The sequence below is a fragment of the Pleurodeles waltl genome, chromosome 1_1, assembly GCF_031143425.1.
Source record: "Pleurodeles waltl isolate 20211129_DDA chromosome 1_1, aPleWal1.hap1.20221129, whole genome shotgun sequence".
In the NCBI taxonomy this organism is placed as follows: domain Eukaryota; kingdom Metazoa; phylum Chordata; class Amphibia; order Caudata; family Salamandridae; genus Pleurodeles; species Pleurodeles waltl.
The window spans coordinates 221943513-221960477 of record NC_090436.1 but is presented as its reverse complement, the minus strand read 5'-3'; the positions used below and the strand labels follow the sequence as shown (position 1 = coordinate 221960477).

At 44.0% G+C, this 16965-nt stretch overlaps 1 protein-coding gene across 1 annotated transcript in view; it reads right to left on the bottom strand.

Moving 5' to 3' along the window:
* WDR70 (WD repeat domain 70) overlaps positions 1-16965 on the bottom strand; it is a 1287307-nt gene that overhangs the window by 1229108 nt on the left and 41234 nt on the right. Inside the window, exon 3 of the mRNA XM_069221254.1 lies at positions 7056-7170. Coding sequence (XP_069077355.1) covers positions 7056-7170 — 115 coding nt within the window. The remainder of the gene's footprint in view (positions 1-7055; positions 7171-16965) is intronic.

The window sequence follows — 16965 nt, the reverse complement described above, 5'->3', positions numbered from 1 at the left end:
CCTCAAGGACAGTAGCCATTGGCTACTGACCTCCCAGACCTAAACACACCCCTAAATTCAGTATTTAGGGGCCCCCAGAACAGAGGAAGATAGATTCCTGCAACCTAAAGAAGAAGAAGGACTGCTGACCTGAAGCCCTGCAGTGAAGACGGAGATGACAAATGATTTGGCCCCAGCCCCACCGGCCTGTCTCCCTACTTCGACGAAAACTGCAACAGCGACGCATCCAACAGGGACCAGCGACCTCTGAAGCCTCAGAGGACTGCCCTGCATCTAAAGGACCAAGAAGCTCCCAAGAACAGCGGCCCTGTTCAAGAAACTGCAACTTTCTGCAACAAAGAAGCATGATACTTTCCACTCTGCACCCAACGCCCCCGGCTCGACCTGCAGAAAACAAACACCTCAGGGAGGACTCCCCAGCAACTGCGAGCCCATGAGTAGTCAGAGTTGACCCCCCTGAGCCCCCACCGCGACGCCTGCAGAGGAAACCCAGAGGCTCCCCCTGACCGTGACTGCCTGTAACAAGGGACCCGATGCCTGGAACCAACACTGAACCCGCAGCCCCCAGGACCTGAAGGAACCGAACTCCAGTGCAGGAGCGACCCTCTGCCTAGCCCAGGTGGTGGCTACCCCGAAGAGGCCCCCTCGTGCCTGCCTGCATCGTTGAAGAGACCCCCGGGTCTCCCCATTGTTTTCTATACAAAACCCGACGCCTGTTTGCACTCTGCACCCGGCCACCCCTGTGCCGCTGAGGGTGTACTTTCTGTGCCTGCTTGTGTCCCCCCCGGTGCCCTACAAAACGCTCCTGGTCTGCCCTCCGAGGACGCGGGTACTTAACTGCGGGCAGACTGGAACCGGGGCACCCCTGTTTCCATTGAACCCTATGTGTTTTGGGCACCTCTTTGACCTCGGCACCTGACCGGCCCTTAGCTGCTGGTGTGGTAACTTTGGGGTTGCCTTGAACCCCCAACAGTGGGCTACCTTGGACCCAACTTTGAACCCTGTAAGTGTTTTACTTACCTGTGAACTTAACAATTACTTACCTCCCCCAGGAACTGTTGATTTTTGCAGTGTCCACTTTTAAAATAGCTTATTGCCATTTTTGTCAAAACTGTACATGCTATTGTGATTATTCAAAGTTCCTAGAATACCTGAGTGAAATACCTTTCATTTGAAGTATTACTAGTAAATCTTGAACCTGTGGTTCTTAAAATAAACTAAGAAAATATATTTTTCTATATAAAAACCTATTGGCCTGGGGTAAGTCTTTGAGTGTGTGTTCCTCATTTATTGCCTGTGTGTGTATAACAAATGCTTAACACTACCCTCTGATAAGCCTACTGCTCGACCACACTACCACAAAATAGAGCATTAGAATTATGTTTTTTGCCACTATCTTACCTCTAAGGGGAACCCTTGAACTCCGTGCACACTATTTCTTACTTTAAAATAGTGTATACAGAGCCAACTTCCTACAACTATTTTTCAATGTACCTTGCAAAAGATGTGTCATGGCAATGCATTTTTCCCAAAAGGTAATGTAAAAAAAAAAAAAAACATTTAAAATTAATAGTGGAGGAGTGTATGAAAGAGTCAAGATGTAAAACAGATATTGACAGAGAACCTTGAGCTGATGGTGCACTCAGGGGCATCTTAGCTTTAAAATAAGCATTTAAAGTGAAATTAAATAACAATCAAACCTATGTCAATCCCACTGCAAGATACGGAAAGCCAAAGATTCATCAAACTGTTTAAATGTGGATGTCTGTCATAATAAAAAAAAACTTGACAGAGAAGCCACTATAGAGTGACCTCAACAACGTATTGCAAATACCTGTAGAACTTCCTTCCAAAAAAAGGAAGGATAAGATCCTCTTCAGGATGATGCCAGTGAAACTGATACCAGAGAGAGGTTGTAAAAGTTTTTTGTGGCCAATAGTGCTGAAGGCTTATAGGCACCACTGTTATCCTCAAGCTATCTTAGGTCATTAATACCAGACAGAATAGCTAAACCCAGGATGATAACCTGCCTGGCACATGTTGAGAACATAACTGGCTTCGGAAAATGTTGCTGTAATTGGATGAAAGACACTTTTTGCAATGGTTTGCCCAAACATGGCAACAGAAAGATGGGGCAAAAGTTGATGCGATATTGTAGCTTAATTATGTTTTTTTGGATTGGTTTCACTACCAAGCCTTGGCAAAAAAACTCCTTAGGTGAGGGAGATCTTTTATGTATGTATATAAGTGTATGATATTTCTTTAGTGCAAACCTAGCCAAAAGGCAGAGGAGCACTGTACAAGGCTCAACGGCAAGCATTATAGAACAATAAGTGCTGGGGGAGAGGCAGCTGGGCTGTGGATGGTTAATGCATTGTGGTGCAGTGTTCTTTATAGTCATCAAGAATCCCCCAACACTGCTCCTTTTGAAGACTGGCCTCTTTAGTGATCTAATTTCAGATCACTGGGTGTATCGATAAAAAAAGGTCTACTGCCGTGCTTTTTCTTTTTTATTCTTAGTCTTTAACCTGATGGTGTCCTGACAGCTAGTCTGCAGAAAACAATCAGAGATGGGAAGCTTGATCAGCAAGATAAGCAGGGATGTTGTTTGTGATGGCTTTGTAAAGGCTGCAGCTGGTTTTGTATATGGTATGGGTCGGCAAGGTGAGGCAAGGGAGTCCCCTAAGAATGGGTCTGAAGTGATAATATTTCTTCAGGATGAGGTGTGGTGGGGCATGTAAGATGCCAGTGCAGTGTCTGGGATGCCATGAAGCAGATTGTCCCCATAATCTAAATGCAATAGTATGAGGACAAGGCCTTAACAGCAGTCCTGAAGTCTATGGAGAAAGAAAAGATTTGTACCAGGTATTCTTTGTTCTTCTGGAAATGTGTTTAAGGTGTATTTGGTTTCAAAGGTGAAACCAAGTAGCTTGGCATTTGGGGAAAGTTGGGGTTCAAAGTCTCCAAGGTTCACGACCACCATACCTTGCATCCGCAAAACCACAGCTGGAGGACAATCTTTCACCTACACTGCAGCAAAGAGCTGGAACTCCCCCTGCACCTCAGACAAAGCCTGTCGCTCACCATCTTCAGGAAGAGCCTCAAGATGTGGCTCTTCTTCCCTACCCCCCAGTGCCTTGAGACCCTCACGGGTAAGTAGCTGCGCTTTACAAATATTGATTGATTGATGTAATTTAGTCAGGTCTGTAATATTTCACGTTCTTGGCAAATAACCGGAATTCCATCTTGGTTTGGTTGAGCTTCGGATAGGCGCTGGACATCCAGACCTGGATGATATGCAGGCAGTATTTGAGGTGTTGGATGCCTGAAAAGCAGGAGAGTTTCAAGCAGAGTTGTGTAGCATCAGCATATTAGTGAATTGTTATGTGGTTACCTTTGAGGAGACAGTTGTGAATCCTAAGAGAGGGATCTTTTTGGACTTGAAGTACCTAGTGAATAAACTGATGTTGGTATGAAATGTAGGAGAACCAGTAAAGGACACTGCCAGTGAATCCAATCCAAGACTCCAGGGTGCATATGACGGTGGGATGGTTGACTTTCGCAGGCTAAGGGGCCCAGCAAAATCAGGTGGCAGGAGTCATCTTCATCTGTGGTCAAGAGGGCATTGTGTATAATGTGTAAGGTAACGTTCTCCATGCTGCAACGTGACCTGAAGCAAGACTAGTGGTCGTGTAGGAGATGGCCATCACTGATGTGAACTTGTAGTTAAATACAGACCGCTTTTTCAGTGATCATGTTGATGAATGGTAGGCGAATGATGGTACAGTAGTTGGTGAAAATGTCAGGGTCTAATTTAAGTTTCTTTTGGACTGGGAAGATCTGGCCTGTCTTGAGAGCTTTGGGGAAGATGCCTTGAATGCAGAAGGTACTGACAATTGTGTGTAGGGGTGAGAGCGTTCCCAGAGAGAGTTTTGACAAAGGAAGAGGGTAAGACATCATCTTCTTAAGAAGTATCTTTAATAGAATTGAGTAGATCTGAGAGAGGGCTTTGAAGACTGCATACTGTTGGATTGTATGAAAAGAGGAGGGCCTAAGAGATGATACAGGATTGGTGTTACTCATGTGCTGTCAAATCTTCTGTATTTTTTCCACAGAGGAAGATGATGATGGCACTGCACTTTTCTGTAGGTTGAAAAATAGCTTAGTCTGGCAGTGCTTGACTGTTTTGAAAAGCATTTTGCCTTTTTGTCCTCTTGCTAGCTTCTCCGAGGGTGTTGGTTTAGTACTTTAATTTGGATAATGTGATGAGCTGCCTGTGTATTGCACAGACCGACTTTGGTATCATGAGATTCTTCCATTTTCTTTTCTATCTGCGGATTAATTGTTTATTTCAGAATGGTCTTCATTGTACCAGTGTGCTGAAGGCTTTTGTGTACACAGTTTTCTCTCTAAAGAAAAAAAAAAGTGTAGAAGTTGCTTAGAGAGGAGTTTATGTTGGACGTAGGATTGATAGGGTAAGAGATTCATTCAAGCATTATACGGTCTACGGCAAAGGCGTTGAAAGTTTAGTCTTCTCTTCTGGGTTGACCTTGGTTTGTTGGCTGGATGCTGAGCTAGGAGACTCCACATGGCATAGTGGCCATTCCTCTACAAGAGTATGACTTGTTTGCTTTGGATTGTTGGTGATGTTGAGGACAGAAGGTTGAGGATGCGGCCTTTGGAGTATGTTGGTTGGTTAACATGCTTTACCACTGCGAGTTAATCAATGAGGATGAAAACAACGCGTTTTATTTATTTTCTTTTTTTCTATTGTCCGTGAAGTTGAAGCCACCCAAGACCCTGGTGTGGAAATGGATGAGGGAGTGAGGTGATCCGAGAATTCATTAACAAAGCCATTGTTCTGCCCAGAGGTCAGTAAATAAGATGAAAGGCCGTGATCTGAGTTGCAGACTGTGGAAAACGGCATGTCAACAGCTCCACGGAGTTGAGTGCTACTTGCTTACCTAGGATGCAAGACCCGGGTGACATATGGATGACAACTAAGTCTCCTCCCTTTTTATGTGCATGATAAATGAATGCTAGGCCTCATCCCTTTTTATGCGTGTGATCCACACAATGGATGCTACAGCCTGTTGGGTATGTGATGTTTGGGACGTGGAGTGGTGCACAGTGAGTGTTGATGGGCAGGAGTTGTAATGTCTGTTAAGGGTGTGTGGTATTTAATGGGGTGTTCATTGAGCAAATGCTATGGGTGCATTTTGGCAATCTAAGTGTGATTGAGGAGATTGGCAGTATGAGGAGTTGGGTGAAGCATATTGTTATATCTAACCTTGTAAGTTGCACCGAAACAGTGGTTCTAGCTCCAAACCCTTTTTGGCCCTAACAAGCCCAAAAAGGTGATGCCCTTGTCTGTGCCCATCCTCAGCGGGCAACACCAGGGTAATGGGACTCCCGGAAGAGCTGACAAATTTATGGGGAAGGTAGGAAGTGATGTAAATTTGTGTGCAGATGGATGATTCGAAGTGCAGTAATGTAATTTCATGCGTGGGGGATGGGAAAAGACACCCTTTTATGGTTTGGTCGATAACTAGTGGTACCACTTCCTGCAAAGGGGGGTGATGGAAAATGTTAAATGCAGAAAAGATACAGTGACTTCATAATATTCACCAGGCAGAGATCATTTGGTGAGCCTGCCGAATGGCAACCTATGACTGCCATACTTAGTGGTTCTTCTGTAATCAGCGGAAATTTCTCTAGATACAGAGAAATAGCACTGACTGAAAGATTATTATTTTCTGATGACATGAAGTTATTGAACACTACTGCAGTCAAAATTGCATAATTGTCGGTGTGGCTGACTATGGATCTGAGCTGCTTGTGGAAATTACATGCAGACCTCCAATAGCCATATTTGGTGCTCAATTAAGGCGTTGAAAGAAATAGGCTGTTTATAGTTCTTTAATTCTGTGTTTGTAAGATAATGAGACTCTGGTCTGCATTACGTGTCATAATTCCACCTTTCTTACCTCCCTGTTCTACAGATTTCTAGTTTGCAGTTTACACCAACTTGGTTTGAACGAACAATTCAATGTAATACTGGAAACAACAGTAGAAAAAAAGTCACCCTAGGAAGGATGAGTGGAGCCATGCATTAGCGTCAAGGCAGAAAGTAGAACAAAGACCAGGGAAATGCTTGAAACCACGTTGCACGCCCTAGCTGTTGAAAATAAACGGTCAATAGTTTTTTTTTCTTTAGCTTTGCTTATTCCTGTTTAATTTGTCACAACGTTGTCTGGAACAAAAAAGGACATTATGATGCAAGCATACAAAGATATCATTACTGTACACACCTACACAGGAAGCTGTTACTCGAATACCAAAAAATGTAATTTGGAAATGTAATTGTTTCTTGGAAACAAAGTGTCTTAAATTGAAGATAATAAAACAGAAATAAATAGAAAAAAACACTGGGACTGGGGCACCAGCAATACTCTAACAGTTCTGGTGTGAGCAAACTAATAATTGGGAAAGTGTTAACATTGTGTTCATCTGTGTTATATTTGCAACAGTACATTTCTGATATATATCTTAATGAACACATTTTTATCTTTACTGTGTTTTCATCAAGTAAAGTAAACATATGCTACTGTATTATGCGTAGCTCGTTTGCTTTTTTTTCTGATTATTGTAATCTTTTGCATACACGATTAGTTGTACAAAGTTCATATTAATACTGGCTAAAATAAAATTTTAAAATAAAAAAGCAAAATCCATAACCACTCCACTTTGGCAACTGTGGCCCTTTAAACAAAGCATTGCTTTTCCAGCAGTTTGTTTTACTGTCGCTCGTATGCTTTGGAGTAATTGCTGTAACATCTTTTTTTCTGTTTTGCGTTTTATTACTGCTTTTCCGTGTCTTGTAGAGCCACATTCCAACATGGAAGTTTTAAACATTAGGGATTTAAATGTGTCCACTGTGATTGTTCCCCTATCCTCTTTGTAATCTTTACTCCTAATCCAGCCCCCCTCCAACGTATTTTGTTCTACCAGACCCAAGTTTCATTCTAGCAGAATATATTAGAAAGCAACAATACCCAGAGCTGGAACTCGAGGAATCCTTCTTCAGTGCAGAGCTAGATGCTGACTTGCTACATGTCTGGTATTCCTTGGATGCTGCTTTACTTTTTTCATCTCCTTGTTCACTCGCTTCTGAAATTGTATAGAACATAGGTTTGTTCATTTCAGATAAATACGGAGTGGAAAGAGTCACAACAATTGGCATAGCACTAATAGAGTAACCAAACAATGCTGTGTTGACTTGACAACGTGGAATGAGCTTTTTCCTGATAAAACTCAATTAAAAAAAAAAATATGCTACCATATTACATAAAATACCAATTCATGGTCCAATTGCGTTTAAAACAGGTAGTCAAAGTAACTGCATCAAATCAAGGCACAACAAAACTGAAGACTGCAAAGAGGGCTGCACGGGAAAAACAGAAAATCTAAGGGGCTCTTTAGAGAATAACCCAAAGATAAGAATAGTCGCAATCAGGAATATGACTTAGAACTGCACTCCACAGTGTTGGCACCTTAACCTTTTGCTTACAATGCATATGGAGCAGTTTTGTGCACGTTGAAGCAGCATTCCTACAGATCTCTCAGTTCCTAAAAAACAACAATTTACTCTTCGATTACCAAACAGATTCTGCCCTATTCACCATATGGGACAAGCTACAAAAAAGTTTACAAAAACAGCACAAATTCTTCTGAATCTCTCAATGCCTTTTGACAGTTTCTCAATCAAGAAATTGAAAACAAGAGTTCACCTACGATCTATCATCTTGCCTCTTCAATGCATCATAAAACCATCACCAAAACTAATCAAGAATTCGCCATAATTACGCAGATGACACACAAATAAACCACAACCTGGAAAACCCCAGAGAGATGGGAATTTCAAAACTGAAAAACGGCTCGAAAGTCACTGACTAACGGATGACATAAAACTATCTTCAAATAAATGCATCAAAACCAAAATACTCACTTTTGGAGAAAGGAGAAGTTAAGATATGTTAACTAGGACCTCCAAAATATCAAAAGAACCTTTAACTAAGGCAGGTTCATAAAATATCTTAATTCATTTGCAGCTTTCATGGCCATCTTGCTGCGGTGCTTTTTATTTTTTGTTTTTGCTGTTTTTCAGGAAAGCTTGCTTACTTTCACTACAAATGGATGACTTGGGGGGCCCAGGTGTTGATGGGATGGATGTATGTTACTACATTGCTGGAAAGCCTCCATATCAACATGGTGATGGAGTCCATGAACACGATTAATGAGCATATAGCTTTTGATGTTTGCCTACTTGGTTAGTCCCATTTGGGACGATCATGAAGTCAGATGTTTTAACTCCTGGCTCGTTTGTATGGTATGATTATATGTATGTTAATCTCATACACGTCTTGAAGGACTGATGAGATGTGCTGTAATGCTGGCATAAAGATAACAGTGAGATTTGTGAGATGCATAGGTAAACCTTTCCTGATACAAACCCTTAACTTAGAAATCCTAGATTAGATAGTGAATATAAAACATATGGGATTTTACTCTTCCAAATCCAGATTACTTCAAGATATCAATAAATCATACTGTATTTATATGTCATTATGCCTCTTGAAACTTTGATTACAACCACTTCCTCTTTTCCTTTGTCCCTCCTTTGCTTTAATTAGGTTTCCACCTACTTACAATCAGACGAACAAATCCAAAAGTGTCCAGAGCACATCCGCCCATTCTGTATACAGGCCCTTTTGAGGATTGGATTGATCAATGCTAATGAAATATTGACAGTATATGTTATCAGGCACACCACATTTAATACTAATATAGATTTTATTAGGTATTCCTTTGTCATTTTCTGGTAAATTCTTTCATAGGATGTTCCGTTTTTATGAATCCACCTTAATCAACTGTTTTGCATGAATGATTATCTTCATGACCATTATGATATTATACGGCAGTCTAAGAACAATGATCGCTTTAAGTCTTGCCACTTCCAATTGACTATATTGAATCAAATCAATCTTAAGGTAGTTGACTGTTATTTAAGAACAATTCAATCTTTTAAAGTCCTGTTGCTCTTCCCCGTATTAATTTTGAATGAACTCATCTTTTTCTATGAAATATTTTGTTTTGAATTTTGGTTGGCGTTTTCCATAATCCACATTTCATATGAGGCCTCATTACGAGTTTGGCAAGTGGACCACTGGACTGCCATGGTGGCAATCCTTCGAACAACGCCGGGCCAATGGTCCTAGGACCGCCAGATTATGAGTTCCACACTAGGGGGCAGGAGAATGGAGACACTGCCGGCCAGAAACAACTGGCGGACTGTGCCCATGCACCATGCCGTGCATGGGACACAGTGCACCCCCGAATGCCAAATTTTTATTAAACGACCCACATCGGCCCGTGCCTCCCCCTCCATGAGGGCGTACCCCCTGGTACCTACCTGTATTGGGCCCCTTACCTGCCTGATCGGGGGGCTTTCCATGATGGTGGGGTTGCCACTGAAAGCTTGGCGGTTGGGCAGGTCGCAATGGCCATGGAGGTCCCAATGCCAGGATCACTAACATTGGTTGCAGCGGTCAGGACCGCCACAGTCCCTGCCTTGCTGAATATGTCAGTGCCGGCAGACCGCTGGCAGTCTTTTGGGGATCCAAATGCCAAACTCATATTCCGGTGTCTGACCGCCAAAGTTGCAGTGGTCGGACCGCCAAACTCGTAATGATGCCCCAAGTCTCTATTGTGGATCGCTGTGACACACTTTTTTGTTTATTTTTGTTAGTTTTGCTTATTGCAATACAAAATATGCTGTTTGTGTTTTATTATAATGTATAGATATTTGAATTTGTGTGGACATATATGTAGTTTGTTATCTACAGCCCTAAATAAGTTCATTAAAATCAAACAAGTTGGCTGTGGCAGTATAGCTTTTAAAGAAAAATCTCAATAAAGAAAACTTAAGAAACAGGCTACAAAGTTCATGCTTGAACATTTGCTGTAATGGACGTTCGTTTGAATGGCTGCTTATAAATTTTTACTGATCTTCCTACTTCAGGAGGAGCATTTTTTTTGTTGTTGTTGATGCTGCTCTCGCTGTACACCTACTGACTATTTGGGATAGATGTGCTGTTTTCTTGCCTAAGCTCCTGTAACATGTCACTAGTGTAGGCTAGCGATGAGACTAGCAGCATGCCTTAGAATTAACGTACTCTAGTCGTGAAGAATGTAGTAAAGTCACTCTTTTTTGGAATGGTAACCCCCACTTTTTGCCTGTTACCAGTGTGCTTAGTCTGTTCTCACTGGGAACCAGCACCCCAGTGATTGTGCTCTCTCCTCTAAATTTGGTTGCTTTGGTACAGTTTACACCCCACAATTAGGATACTGCTGTACCCCTGTAAGTCCTGAGTATATGGTACTTAGGTACCCAGGGTACTGGCACACCAGGGATCCCCCATGGGCTGCAGCATGTATTATGCCACCCATGGGAGCCCATGCAAATTCTGCCTGAAGGCCTGCCATTGAAGCCTGCATGAAAAGGCGCATGCACCCATTCACTACTACTCACTACACCAGGTCAGTGTAAGTCACCCCTATGGTTGGACCTTTCAACCCAAAGGGCAGGGTGCAGGTTCCCGAGAGTGAGGGCACCCCTGCATGAGCAGAGGTGCCCCCACGAACTCCAGTTTCAATGCACTGGACCTCGCAAGGGTGGGAGGCCATTTTACCCATGTAATGGCCACAGGTAACTCACTACCTGTGGCCCAGCTAGATAATGGCAACTATGAACCTAGGCATGTTTGGTATCAAACATGTCAGAATCATACTCCAATACTAATGCCCATACTGGTGGCATGATTCCATGCACTCTGGGGGGTCCTTAGAGGACATCCCATGAATACTCCTACCAGCATTCCAGGATTTGCAGGCAGCCCACACTGCTGCAGCCCCTCATACAGGTTTTTGCCCTCCAGTTGCTTGCCCAGCTCAAGAAGGGAAGGCAGAATAAAGGATTTTCTGTGGGAGAGGGGATGCAACACCCTCTCCCTTGGAAATAGGTGTTACAAGGCTGGGGAGAGGTAGCCTACCCACACCACTGGCCTGCTTTGAAAGGCACATTTGGTGCCTTGCATGCAAAATCTGGTTTGCGCCAGTCCAGGGACCCCTATCCCTGCACTGGCACGAAAATACACAAAGGAAAGGAGAGTAATCACTCCCCTGTCCATCACCACTCTAGGGGTGGTGCTCAGAGCTCCTGCAGGTGGCCACTTGATTCTGCCATTTTGGAAACACGATGTGCAGAGGCCCCTGGGAGCATCTAGTTGGTCAGGACAAATGATTGACATCAATGACCTACTTTGAGAGGTGGTCACCCTGCAGAGTGACTGAGTCCCCTGTTAGGACTATTTAGGAACTCCCTTGCGGGTGAATCCCCATATTCGGTGTGTAAGACTCCACAAGGACTCCTCTTCAATGAGCTCTTCAATGTGCTCTTCTGCTCCTGGCCACCGGAACCGCTTCACAAACATGCCTGAAGTTCCCAAGGCGACCTCACCTGGCAACATTGTTTCTCCTGCTCCTTTCAGCAATTCCAACATTTCCACGGCTGTGCATCCTCTGGGGTCAGCAAGACTTCAGCTGCACCAAAGAAGCAAGAAGGAATCTCTCTTGGAGTGAAGGAGTCACTCCCCTGCATCCGCAGGTACCTAAGGTAACGGTGTCCAGCTCGTGGCATCTGTTCTACACAGGAACTGCGTGGATCCTCCAACAAAGGTGGTGGTTCTGAGTGGTCCTCTTGGTCCCTATGCACCGTGCCTCTTGCAGCAACCAAGGCTTGTTGACTCTTGCTCCAACTGATCTTTAGGCTCCAAGCAGCCACGGCCTCCAGCACTTTATCCTTGCAAGGACAGTCTCTCCTCTGCTACTCCAGCGACGCGGAACTCCTCTGCAGGTGTGCTGACTGGGCATCACTGCAACTTACTGTGCCTGCTGCCAGTGGGTTGCCTGTGGGGGATACGACTGCTTCGGCTGGCACTTCCAACTGCTGAGGGTCAGGCCAGACCCCCTCCAAGGGTCGAGTCCCTTGGACCATGCTGGTCCTCTTCTTCTCTGCAAATCCTTTTCTGCCCACATTTGCGTTTGCCAGGGCTTGTTGGTGGTCCTCCTGATCACTGACCCGTCTGCAACCTGACAAACGCAATGGGACAGCTTCTGCACGACTTCAGGGACTCCTCTTCACTCCTGGGCTCCACAGTTGGCCTTCTTCATCCACCGTCGACTCGGATTGTAGTGTGGTCATTTTTATGTATTCTTTGCGAGTTTGCTTCAGGTGTTAGGACTTTGTACACTTTGCCCTGGATGTATTTTATTCCTTTTGCTTGCAGCATAGAGCCTCTGTGCACTTTGCTCTAAAGGCATTTTATTCAGATTCGTACAGGATGCTGCCTTGGATGGTTCTGGGGGTTTGGAACACACCTGCTCCATGATAGTATTTGGCGTGGATTTTCCGGTGTTGACATCTGCCGAAGTGGAGGATATCCTGCTTTCCGTGACTTCCATTTGAAATGGTTTTTTTTTTTCCCCTAAATTGACATTATATTGATTCGGCTTTACCGTCACATGCTTAGAAATTTAAATTGGATTCTGTGCTTTCATGTCCTCTGGACTTGTCGAAATGTGTTTTGTATAATTTGATATCTGGGGCATAGTATTATTTGTTTGATTGGAACCACTTCCTACCGACAAGGGGCGGGTGTAGTGTGGTAATTTTTATATATTCATTGCGTGTGTGCTTCAGGCGTTAGGCCTTTGTGCACTTTGCCCTGGATGTATTTTATTCCTTTTGCTTGCAGCATAGAGCCTCTGTGCACTTTGCTCTAAATGCATTTTATTCAGCTTTGTACTGTTATTTTACAAATAGCCAGTTCTACGGTCTTGTTTTATATTTTATATCACACTGTTTAGCCTACTTCAGCACTGGAGTTCTCAATAACACATTCTTGTTCACTCTGTGCTTCAGTCAAGGATACAGTCTGGTACATTGCCGATAGACGTGGTAGGAGTTTAGTCTTTGGATTACTTGCGTAGGGACATTTCGTGATCACACTGACATGTTAGTTATAAAAACACTTCCTTATCCTAATACACGAAAGAGGGAGATTCCGACCAGGGAAACCACAACTAGACGCTGACTGCCTTGTTGCAGGTGCTGAACCAGATCACAGGCCTTTGCTCAGGTATGAGGGTTGATGTCTTCCCGGGGAATCTGAAAGGCAAGTTAATAGCTTAACATGCTGTGCTCGAAATATAACTTACTGAGAGAGAATAGAATCTATTAACACCATGATAGCGTTGTTTTTATGTTTCACTCTCATCGTGACTATTTCAATCCTACTGTGTTGTATGGTTCTGGTTATTGCGGCTCATGCCTTAATATCTAAAATGCAGTTGTTTTATTAAAAACAATTTATAAAACTTAAACTGCCTCTGTCATTTGTATATGAGATCATACTGTAAATGAGAGAGCTTATTGGGACCTGAGTGACCACGACTTCCCTGAGAAGTTCTAAAGATGTCATGCGCTCGGCTGCCCAATCATCACTCCCCCTTGGGAGAGATGAGGCACTGCTAGTTAGCCGGAGCAAAACCGGATTTAAGGTGACAGGGATCCTTCCAAGTGGATAAGACTTAGTCCCCCCACATCAGGAACGACCCTGCTACCTAGAAATCCAGTAGTCTCATTTAGGATAATGAGAGCCCGCGCGACAGGATCTTCAGCAACAGAAGGGTGGGTAGTGGCTCCTGCCCCACCTGGACATTCCTGCATAGACTAGACTCTGTCCCCTTCTTTTTGCAGGTCCTCTTCTACTGGAATCCACCACTGGGTTCCACTGGACTGGTCCTGTTCTTGCAAAGTTCCTTTTCCAAGTCCCCTGGTTAGTCTTTGGGAAGCTAAGGCACTTTGAGAAACTTTTATCAAATTCTTGATTTCCCAGAGCTATGATAAAGGTACTAAAACATACTGTTTTCACTTGAAGATGAAAGTTTTTAAATGCCTGGGAAAGCGTGCTCAAAATCAACTACAGCGGCACAAAACGTGAAAAGATTTTGAGGGGTGAACAAAAGAAACAGTTAGGGTGGAGTGGAATAGTGTTAAAACATTATTGTGATGGTACTATTGACACGAGAATGCAAGGAGAAAGAAAACACTCACCCACACTGAGTCAGCATGTGGCAAACTCAAAATATCTTGAGATAGGTTACTTGAGGAGATTACCCATATTGCAGTGAAGAAAATTCCCGCATCCACAAACACTCTGTTAGAATGGATGCCTGAATTAAATGGGGGTAAAAGAAAGGGAAGTAAAGCAACCACTTCAAAAGGCTATTTTGGCGTTTAACCCCAGCCCCCAAACAATTAAAATATTTTTGTATTAGTATTATAAAGTATGGTGTATATTACTCATGGGGAAATTGGTTCTTAATCTACAGGGCTCAGAATGTAGTTTTTCAGAGATATGGGGTGGAATTTTGGAGTTTCCCCACTCCCTCCCCAAGACAGAAGGGAAGACATGCCCCAGAAGACAAACAGCTTCACACATACTCCCAGTACAGGAGTTCTTCCAGACACTTGTGTCTACTTACAAGCTGAAATAAAGGGTGAACTGATGCTAATGAATTTGCTAGAGGAACCAGTTTGGATGTTTGGGGGGGGAGGGGGGGGGAGAAATGAGGTTGTCCGACTTGTTATGTTACATTGAACATGTCAATAAACGGACCATTAAGCTCCAAGGGGCCTAAGATACACAATCAACACCATTATCATAAGGAAGGACAAGGCAATCCTCTTTGGCAAGATTTCTTATAAAAATGTCAAAACACCAACAGTTCATAGGAGTGGGGGGGGGGGGGGGGTCAGGGCTTCAGAGTCAGCATTTAAGCTTCTGCAACTCAACCTATAATGGCCTTAACAAAAGAAGAACTGTTTACTAGTCTGTAATCCCTTAAATCTGAACTGTGAAAATTAAAAAGATCTCACTCAAGAGCTAGTTGAACTGCAAACAAGTCTGGGGGAAGAATTCCCACTCTCAGGAACAACAGACTCTGTGGTACCAGGAATTTAGCTATGGAAAGTAATGTTCAGGAGCCAGAATCTACAAAATTATATTTGACCTACCACACAAACTTTATGATGAAATGTGAATATTTTGAAAATATTTCTAGCTGGGAGAACATAAGGGTGAAGGGCTTACTTGAAAGAGCGGAAAGACCCTACTTTCTTGATGTCCTATTAGATGACAACCAAACCCAGATCCTACCCGAACGAGCCCTCAGAAGAGGTCAGAGGCAACCAGGAGACATGAGTGGACCTATGGATGCCCTATCCAAATTTCATAAGTAGGATAAAGGAATGAATAAGGAGAGTATACAATTTCAATTGTCCTTGTATCATAATATAGATGCCAAAACTTTTTTGAGGCAACAGCAGTGTCCCTCAATCACGGAAAAAATGAAATCTAAAACAAATACGATATCCCAGGCTCTACCAATTGAGAACACAATTTGACAAAAGTAACAAATCACATCTAACAGTTGATAAAGCAGAAGCAGCACACGTTTTAAAAATTCAACTGGATGTGTAGGAGCTCTGCCCAGGGCTTCAGTGATCGACAACCAACAGCAAAATGAGTAAAAGCACCAAAATACGACAACATTATCTAAGGAAACATACCAAAGCTGAAAGAATGGTGCTGGATGGGTAGGATATGTAGCGGCCCATAGTCACCCCATGTAAGAAAATGCCTCCTTGGCAGGGTTACCCCCTAACTTTATGCCTTTGCTAATGCTAAGTTATGATTTGAAAGTGTGCTGGGACCCTGCTAACCAGGCCCTAGCACCAGTGCTCTTTCCCTAAACTGTACCTTTGTCTTCACAATTGGCACAACCCTGGCACTCAGGTAAGTCCCTTGTAACTGGTACCCCTGGTACCAAGGGCCTTGATGCCAGGGAAGGTCTCTAAGGGCTGCAGCATGTCTTATGCCACCCTAGGGACCCCTCACTCAGCACATGCACACTGCTTCACAGCTTGTGTGTGCTGGTGGGGAGAAAAAGACTAAGTCGACATGGCACTCCCCTCAGAGTGCCATGCCAAACTCACACTGCCTGTGGCATAGGTAAGTCACCCCTCTAGCAGGCCTTAGAGACCTAAGGCAGGGTGCACTATACCACAGGTGAGGGCATATGCGCATGAGCAATATGCCCCTACAGTGTCTAAGCAAAACCTTAGACATTTTAAGTGCAGGGTAGCCATAAGAGTATATGGTCTGGGGGTCAGTCAAACACGAACTCCACAGTTCCATAATGGCTACTCTGAAAACTGGAAAGTTTGGTATCAAACTTCTCAGCACAATAAATGCACACTGATGCCAGTGTGCAATTTATTGTAACATACACCCAGACAGCATCTTAGAGATGCCCCCTAAATACCAATGCCACTTCTAGTGTAGGCTGACCAGTTTCTGCCAGCCTGCCTCACACCAGACATGTTGCTGGCCACATGGGGAGAGTGCCTTTGTCACTCTGTGGCCAGGAACAAAGCCTGTACTGGGTGGAGGTGCTTCTCACCTCCCCCTGCAGGAACTGTAACAACTGGCGGTGAGCCTCAAAGGCTCACCCCTTTTGTTACAGCGCCTCAGGGCACCCCAGCTAGTGGAGATGGCCGCCCCTCCGGCCACTGCCCCCACTTTTGGCGGCAAGGCTGGAGGAGATAATGAGAAAAACAAGGAGGAGTCACCCACCAGTCAGGACAGCCCCTAAGGTGTCCTGAGCTGAGGTGACCCCCTCCTTGAGAAATCCTCCATCTTGTGAGTGGAGGATTCCCCCAATAGGATTAGGGATGTGCCCCCCTCCCCACAGGGAGGAGGCACAAAGAGGGTGTAGCCA